At 40.5% G+C, this 9,177-nt stretch overlaps 1 protein-coding gene across 1 annotated transcript; it reads right to left on the bottom strand.

Annotated features, from left to right (window-relative positions):
• Positions 1–1,198: 1,198 nt before the first annotated feature.
• On the bottom strand, positions 1,199–8,644 carry MS4A2 (membrane spanning 4-domains A2). Its single transcript, XM_004770426.3, has 7 exons — positions 8,066–8,644; positions 6,896–7,019; positions 6,223–6,357; positions 3,817–3,873; positions 3,118–3,273; positions 2,661–2,759; positions 1,199–1,809 (listed from the first exon to the last, which is right to left on the bottom strand). The coding sequence occupies exons 1-7, from the start codon at positions 8,125–8,127 to the stop codon at positions 1,711–1,713; spliced, it is 732 nt and encodes a 243-aa protein (XP_004770483.1). The 5' UTR covers positions 8,128–8,644; the 3' UTR covers positions 1,199–1,710.
• Positions 8,645–9,177: the final 533 nt, after the last annotated feature.

Genomic DNA, 9,177 nt, shown 5'->3' with positions numbered 1-9,177 from the left:
AGATCTACCAATTTCTCTTTCACTCCGTGTTTTAGGTATGACCATTTCTCTCCACTCCCACTGACTCCACTCCATGTTTTAGGTATGACCATTTCTCTCCACTCCCACTGACTCCATTTCAGCTCAAGTCTTCATTAATTTATTTTCATTTCACATTCTTCATTAAGTGATCTTTCCATTTATGATTTTCCTGTTTTCGCCAGATATTGAGTAACTTAGTGAAACTTAGTGAAACTCCCCTCTGCCCATTCATCAATCTGCAAACATTATTGAACAAATTGTGTCAGTGAATGTAGTGGTGATTCAGGAAATAATACAGATCTTTATGAGACTTTGTGTCTGTGAAAAAGTATGCTATCATTAAGGGGATGTAAAAATACTTGCATGTGAAAACTAACATATATGGTAAGGTGTGTGTGTGTGCGCACATGCGTGTGTGTGTTCCTACAACAGATCCTGGCAGGTAAATTATTTCCAATATTCTGGCAAGTAAATTACTCCTAATATCTTAATCTTACAGATGAGAAAAGCCAGAACAAGCAAAAAAAAATTAAATAACTTGCCACAGCACACTCTAATAAGCTATAGTCCTGGGATTCCAAAGCATTTTATAAGATGGATGATCCTTCAGCATTCCAGGTTGGTTTCTCCATAGAAGATCACACATAAATAAGCAGGAAGCATCCATTGTTAAGTTGATATGATAAATATTCATCAAAATGATTCATACAAGCATACAGGATTCTATTCAAATCTCCATCTGACTATCCTCCTAATGCTAATTATCTGCTAGGTTGCTCTCCTCACCTCCAAATTCACTTCAGAGTACTCTCTTTCTCCTCGTCTACTCTACCTCTCACCTAGCTTCATGGGATACTCTCCCAGAATGTTCACACACTCACTCTATCAATACACATTGAGCTCCCATGATGAGGGAAACTGGGAAACACAAAGTGAAAGAGACAAATGTGGGCAATTTCAAATGCCTAAATTGGTCTTCAGTGTAAGTTTCCTGTATGGGCTTTGCTCTCTAAGTGATTATAGTGCAGTAGGGAGACATTTATCAAGCACCTGTGTAGCTCTTGTGAACTCTGAAAAGGGCTAAGAGCCAAACATGATCAAACGGTCAAAAGTTGTTTTTTTTTTTTTTAAGATTTTATTTATTTATTTATTAGATCAAGAGAAAGAAGGAGTGGGAGAAGGGACAGGGAGAGAGGGAAAGAGAGAATCACAAGCAGACTCCCCACTGAGCAAGAAGCCTGACATGGGACTCGATCTCACAACCCAGGAGATCATGACCTGAGCCAAAATCAAGAGTCTGACCCTTAACTCACTGAGTCACCCAGGTGTTCCAAAACTCTCAAAGTTTGACTCAGCTCTCAACCAGCCTTCCTCTTGTTTAGTGGGTGTTAAAGGCACACAGCTAATACTTGCTGATTACATGTTGATTTCCCACAAAAGTTCCTATGCGAGATAGCAATAGGAAACAAGAAAAGTAGGAGTGTATCACATATCCACAAATGGGCGGGGTAGGAGAAAGTTTAGGTGAACAGAAACCTCAGACAGAATATTACCATCTGGAGAATAAGTCCTAATGTAAACCTGGAAGACCATAGACAGAACTGAAATTTTTCCAATATCCCCTTAAAGAAAGATCTTGGCCTATTCTAGACCTTTGCCATGAGTCAGGATGGTCTGAAGACACGATTCTTATGAATCAGCTGGAGAAGAGGCCTCCACTTTGTCTTCCAACTCACTGTAAATCGGTGAATATATGTTTAATTCCTCATAAAGACGATCTTCTGCAATCTGATGAGGGAAAAATGATTTAATATCAGACACGAGGAATTTTCTACCACTAGACAAAAGATTCATGCAACATAACTCATCTCTTTTTGCCTTTCTGAGTCTCATACTCTCCCTCATTACACCATAATTATTCCCTCCATCTCCAACAAATCAAGCCAGACTGGCTGGTCAAAAATAAGTTGGCAAGGCTATTATGTGTCTGAACTTGGGTATATCTGCTGTCTTATTTATCTTTGGAGGAAAGCAATTCAAAAAGTCCACCAGACTTGAATGCTTCAGGCAAGTGGACAGATGGAGATAGTGTGTATCATCTGAAGATTTGAGTAAGTGTATGCACATCAAGCATTGGTGATTCTTTGTCATACATCAAAGGTAAAATGGATGGGAAGGCAAGTGAAAATGCAGCTGGTAACTGTGAATAAGGAAGGAAAGAAAATTGAGGCTTCAGAGCATGTAGGAAGATGAAAGCCAAGAGAAAGGAGAGAGCAAGAACAAATATAAGGGAGCTATTCTGGAAGAGAAAATAAGCCCAGATACCTGAATGTTTCCATCATATGCTACCTGCATATTCATCTCTCATGCTCAACATACTTAGAAGCATATCTGCAATTTCTAAAATTATGAAGATTCCACTTTCCTAATCCTCAGTCACGGGGCTATACTATGAGATTTATGCTCTTATGAGAGGAAAATGTGATTTAAAATAAGAGATCTGGAAATCAAAATACTGAAACATGGACAAAAAATTTTCTAGAAGAAATGTTGTAGGAAATCCAAGCCATATTTTTAAGTGATGAAGCTTAAATTCTTCAGCTTGTCATTCAGGATTGAGTAATCAGGCCTCTACCTACCTTGTTCCCTTGGACTACTTCTCCAACCCCATAGATTATGAGGGACACGGCACTACAAAATCCCAGAATGGTGAGAAACAGGATCATTGCCACAATTTCCTGTTGAACAATAGCCAAGACAAGTAGAGTCACAAGACAGGTACCCCGAAAGTGGGCTCCTTTATAGCAGCCCCTGATTTCATCACCATTTTATCACAAACCACCACCCCCTGACGTGATCAGTCCCAGTGAAGTGACACACACATGGGAAAGCCACAAAATGGTTCAATGCAGGTGACTCCAATGTCACAGGATTCAGCAGGAGAGGAGGCGGCAGCCAGCATCTCTGTGCATGAACATCCAGAACAGCACATTATGGGAGAGAGGTTACAGCAAAGGACGATGTTCACAGAAAAGGAAAAGAGGGATCTCACTTAGAGTGGGACCCAGATCTTAGCTCCCCACAAGTAATACATACAGTGGAAAAACAAGCCATAAAGCAGAAGTCCTCTCCGTAAACTTCCTGGCAGTTGTAGATAAAAGCAGAGCTCTTCTTCAGATTGACCGTCAGGATGAAGATTCCTATTCCGGCAGCTATGCTGCTGACAGCGTTGGCCCACAGGGTTCCCCACACCTGATGGCGAAGGACAGCACTCAGACCTGAGCCTCCATCTGCCCATGCATTCAGTAGGCCTGTCTGCATTTTTAGAGCTGGGTTGCCCACAATTAAAACCTTGCGTTGGATCAAAATGTAAATTAAAAGAGAAAATCTTGGAAATATACTCATTGTTTAATAAGGTTCTGTAACCTTCTTCCCAAGACTGTGTTTAGGAAAGACCACATGGACACACATCGTCTCTCCTCAAGCAATCTCCTTAATCAGAAACAAGTCACATATCTGATCAGATGATTGTACATACAAGGACAAGTTCTGGTGTAAGGATATTTTTTAATCAAGTGCCAAGGTAATTATACTCTATTGTCTTCTAAAAAAGACAACTGATATTTTAGTGATTATTTTTTAATGGTTATATCCAACACAAGGATTGGGGGGGAAAAAACCACATATCCACGTTCACTCATAATATGGGAGATGATGACACGTCTTCCTCAAGACTCCTAAAATTCCATCTTTCTTGTCTTCTCAAGGATGGATAAAGACAGAACGGTAACTCACCAGACAGGTAGTGTGTTTCTTTTCAGACATAATTGGCAAAAATCCAGAAATAGCAAACTGTACAAAAGGAAATGGGGGAAAGCCCAGTGAGTCTTAGACATTTATTTCCCCTCCAGCCCCATCCTCCAAATATGACGTAAAGTTGTGGGTACTCTATAATAACTTTTTAAAAAAGATTTTATTTATTTATTTGACAGAGAGATAGAGAGCACAAGCAAGCAGAGCGGCAGGCAGAGGGAGAGAGAGAAGCAGGCTCTCCGCTGAGCAGAGAGCCCGATGCCGGGCTCAATCCCAGGACCCTGGAATCATGACCTGAGCCAAAGGCAGCTGCTTAACCAACAGAGCCACCCAGGTGCCCCATGTGGGTACTCTATAAAGCTATGTATTAATATTCCCCAGAAGCTCATTATATTCTTATTCTTGTTTCCTATAGAGTGCTTCTCAATATTAAATGTGCACGCGAATCATGTGATGACCTTGGTAAAATACAGATTCTGTTTTTTTAATTGAAGTGTAGTTGACACACAATGTTACATTAGTTTCAGGTGTATCACATAGTGATTCCACAGCTCCATCCATTATGCCATGCTCACCACATGTAGCGTGTAGCTGCCAACTGTCACCATATAACACTCTTAGAACACCACTGACTATATTCCCTGGACTGTGCCTTTTATCATTGTAACTTACTTATTGTATGATGGAAAGCTTGTATCTCCCACCCCCCTCACCCATTTTGCCCATCCCCCCAATCTCTTCCCTTTTGGCAACCACCAGCTTGTTCTCTGTATTTATGTATTGCTCAAAAGGCAGACTTTTATTTAATTGGTCCTGGAGGTTTCTTTAGTTTCTTCATTTCTACCGGCCTCCCCGGTGATGCTGACCCTGACAATCCATTGTTACTTTCAGAGTAGCAAGGTCCTGCAGACCTGCTACATGACTATTATGGAATGACTCTAATTTGTTGTAATTACTTGTTTATATGAGCATCCTGTGTGTTAGAGTGTAGTTCCTTTGGGCAAGAAACATGTGTTTGTGGCATGTAGTTCTCAAGTCTAACATATGTCATATAGACATATAGTAATTACAAAATGTACATGGGAGAAGATTCATTGAAAATGTAAATCAACAGCACAAATTCAAAACAATTTCAAAGCTTAAATTTCAAAATTTCATGTACGATGGGTTGAGAGACACCTAATAAGCTAAGCATACAGAATGAAGGACAGTAGAGAGAAGGGTTAAATAAAATACGGCAGGGGCACCTGGGTGGCTCAGTGGGTTAAGTCTCTGCCTTCAGCTCAGGTCATGATCTCAGGGTCCTGGGATCAAGCCCCACATCGGGCTCGCTGCTCAGCAGGGAGTCTACTCCCCCCTCTCTCTCTGCCTGCCTCTATTCCTACTTATGATCTCTCTTTCTCTGTGTCAAATAAATAAATAAAATCTTTTAAAAAAATAAAAAATAAGAAAAAATAAAATACGGCAGAAGTTCAAGGAGAGTTGTGAACAGGTAGGTGACCTGATAATTCCTAAGTACTTAGCAGGTGCCAAGGGAATGCAATATTTCTTAGAGTTAAAGTATGTCCTTGTGAATGAGATGTCGATACAAAAACCAGCATGGACTAATTAAAAATAATTATGCTGAGTGAAGGAAGCCAGAGTGTAGAGAAAATACGCTGTGTGATTCTCTTTATATAAAATCCTAGAAAATCCAAACTAAAGTGACAGAAAGCAGATCAGTGTCAGCTTAAGAATGGAAAGTCAAGAAATGGAGGGATTACTAAGGGGTGTGAGGAAGCTTTTGGAGGTGAGGGATATGTTCATTATATTGATGTGGTAATATTATCACATGTGTATACAGGTGTCAAAATGTATCCAACTGTAGACTTTAAATATGTGCAATTGATTGCATGTCATTTATACATCAATAAAGCTGTATATTTTTGTGATCTCATTGAATCATCTAGTTTAGAAACAGTACAATGATTAAAGGAGATACAACGAGAAAGCACCTAAATGAGTTGCTAGGACGTAGTAGCAGTTCATCAGATGTCTTTGACCTTGTTTGACCTTGTTCTCCCCACCTCCTCAGTCTCTTCCTCCTGCCTTCATGAAGATAACTTGATGGATAAGTAATGTTAGGGATATTTTTCTGGAATTGGATCCTGAAAGTTTAGATTCATTTTTTATTAGCTAAATGTCCCTTGGGTAATTCATTTAACTTTTATCAATCTCAGGTTTCTCGTCTGACAGAAGTGTGCTAACATGTTTAACCCAAGTGCTTTGCAAACTACTATATGTTTATGCACTTTAAATACTGGAATAAATCATTGGTTGGACCTGACCTAGACAAGAGAAAAGCTATGTGCAGTGTTATTTCAAAAGCAAATGTAGATATTTACTCACAAACACGGCTCCCCAGAATGGGTAGCCTGCTTTAAATGATGAAAAAACATCTTCCTTAAGTTCTGAAATATTGATCACGGAGCAGACAATTGTTCCAAAACAAAGACATATCAAGCCAACCAGAATTTGTGTTACCTGTAAAAAATGCATATGTTTTGTAGACTAAGAAGGATTTCTCCAAGACTCCCTTAACACATTCACATTCCTTATGATTGAAGCCCAAACATGAGAAATTGCTTTGGTGTTTCAGGCAATCCTGAGACAGAATTCAAATGCAATATTTTCCAGTACCATCAGGTTGCTCTAAGGGTGGATTCAGGCATGACCTAAATGCAGGCATGGCCAATCATTTCTCATGCACCTTTATTTACATAGTCATGGTGGACATCAACAATTGTTCTTTCCGTTGAAGTGTAGACAAAAATTATTAATTGGATATTAATGATACTAATCTACCAGCAACTGACCAGAGTTGGCAGATCCTATTTGCCATTCTTATCCTAGTCTTCATGAAGAAATGCTTCTCTCTACTCAACTGGGCCCAATGTCACCTCTCCACCTACCAGGTTTCTCATGCCTCATGAATCCAAGTGGGGAAACCGTGTTCATGCACGCAACTACTCTTTCCTAGAGCCAGTCCTACTCTGGTTAAGGTCGGAAGATGTTCACTCACCCCCAGAAACTCCAGTTCCCTCTTCAAAAATATCAGCCATGTGTGGCATGGTGGGGATGAGGCAGTCTTCTGTAGTAAGGGGTTTTCATGGAGAGATACTTCTGAAAGCTCAATTTCAGGCGCACTGTGAAGTTCAAACAAAAATTCAGCCATGAGAAAATTCTCTCTCTCTGTGAAAAGTTATCAACTGACAGAAAAGGAGGATTTTGATTGTATATTTTTTTCAAAAACAATCTTGTAATTAAAATCTTCATTGAAATGTGTAAGAAGCTGAGGCTCAGGGGGTCCAAAATGGTGGCCAAAATCACTGTCTAGCCAGTGACGAGATGAATAAAATGGAACAGAAAAGGAATCAAGTCCTAATCCAGGGTTACTACACCAAGTTCTTTCCCAGGGATCTATGCTAATGAGTAAAAATAAAAACAGGCCCGTTTACCCATGTGTGTCTCAGTATTTTTAACACAGAAATGTACCTGAATATATTTTGTCAAAGACACATTCACAGTCAACTTCCTGTGCACAGGAACAGCTCTGGCGGGTTAGTTCAATCTCTATTCCCTCTTTCATCCTCAGATGAGGCTAATTGCAAATACTGTCCCTTCTAAAACTTTGGAATACACTCAATATTTTGCAGTGATAGTCAATCCAATATTGAGAATCCAATATTGATTCTCAAACCTTTCCTAAAAACTTTAAAAGGAAAGTCTTAATAACAGGTTCATCTTCAGTATGCAGAGGAAAACAGAATCATGCTCCTCTACCATCCTCACTCATGAATGTTTCCCTCTAAACAGTAGGGCAGGATTCCCTTAGCCTGAGGTTCATAAAGAGTAACCAGTAAGGAATCCCAGGTCATGTTGAAAAGTTTCCCTTAACATACACCAGTTGCTGAGGCAAGAAATCTCAACTGATAGTACAAACTCTCCTACTTCAATCCCAGAAAGTGAGCCCCTGCTGCGAGAAAATTTATTTCCAGTTCACAAGCTATGTTTCAACTTCCTCATCACCCCGAGAGAACTACTGGCAAAGTATAGCAACATGTTTCTTTATAGTCCATATGTTAATTCAACCAGCTGGGTCTGTGCCTACATCCAGGAACTGGCATCTCCCTAGCACCGTGACTGTCTCTGGCCCACTGGGAATAGGAAAAAAAGAGTAGCTTGTACTTACCTGGAGGGCCCTTGTGGGTTTGGGAGAGCAAGACCTGCCCGGCCACTATTTTCTGGGTCCATCTTTTCATTAGCTGAGCTGTCCGCCGGTGAGGAACGTGGTTACAATGAGCCTCAGGGGCCTTCCTCCTACAGAGGGCTCCAGACGGACAGTCAGCATGGGTTGGCTAATGATACTGACGACTATCTTTACACTCAAGACATTTGTCAGATAAGATTCCCAGCTGATTAAGAGCAATAGGGTTTTTCATTTGTTTGTTAGAATGAAGAACAAAATTAAGGGACTGAACAGAGAGTAGTGTGAAACGAGGACATTTGAGAGTCCTGGAGAATGAATCTGCCTGAGACCAGCACCATTTACAGAACCAACCAAGGAAAGAGTTTACTGGAGACTGAGAAGGTGAGAGAGAATGGCAGAACAGAGAGAGATGTTCTTCCCTTCTGGAGCTTTCTCTCCTTGGCCATTTCTGTGCCAGAACTCTACCCAAGGTACCTCTGAAAAGCCTGTCTTCCCTGTTTAAGGCATAGGTGGCTTCACACATCATCTAAGGCTGATGCATGCTCACGAGTGTGTCTTAGCCTCTGAATCTCTGGATTTGCCTCTGAATCCGGTATTTGTTGTCTTTCTCTCTCTTCCTGTCTTTTGGGCATGACTCATATAGCTCTGTGCAGCAGATGGGCTCTAAAACTGGACAGGAAGAATGCTCTGGGCCACTCCTGATAGGGTGTGGGAGCTAAGTGTTCATCCAAAAGACTCTCTGGGCTGCTAAACATTAGACTGACTCTCTGCTCTTTTGATTTTTTTGAGGGCAAGGATGCAGCCATGAAGCCCTGAGGGGCATGAACTTGATAAGCATTCCATGAGTAGAAGGAGCAATGTATCTAAATTAGGGTCAGAGCTTAACTGATGTGCTCATCTTAATAGCTAACTAGCTAAACAAATAAATACATGGTAAAATGAATCACAGATGTGGGATTCTTTTATTTCAGATTAATTATTGACATAACCCTAAGTGGCTCTTCCTTAAACTGTAAGATACTCCAGATTGCCCCTCTAGTCACCTGTATTGTCTCTCTGGGATGTGATGAAACTTCTTCTCATTCTCCAGGAAA

This window comes from Mustela putorius, unplaced genomic scaffold (genome assembly GCF_011764305.1).
Source record: "Mustela putorius furo isolate JIRA1106 unplaced genomic scaffold, ASM1176430v1.1 tig00000127_pilon_pilon_pilon, whole genome shotgun sequence".
In the NCBI taxonomy this organism is placed as follows: Eukaryota; Metazoa; Chordata; class Mammalia; order Carnivora; family Mustelidae; genus Mustela; species Mustela putorius.
Note: the sequence above shows the minus strand (reverse complement) of the source record. Positions and strands in the feature narration are given on the sequence as shown.

What these genes read in the sequence shown, in the direction of transcription:
- MS4A2 (XM_004770426.3), bottom strand. Translation starts at nt 8,127, where the DNA reads ATGGACCCAGAAAATAGTGGCCGGGCAGGTCTTGCTCTCCCAAACCCA. An exon ending in GGGAACTGGAGTTTCTGGGG is followed by an intron (nt 6,358 to 6,895) that starts GTGAGTGAACAT and finishes CATTTTTTACAG; the next exon opens with GTAACACAAATTCTGGTTGG. An exon ending in CATTCTGGGGAGCCGTGTTT is followed by an intron (nt 3,874 to 6,222) that starts GTGAGTAAATAT and finishes CCTTTTGTACAG; the next exon opens with TTTGCTATTTCTGGATTTTT.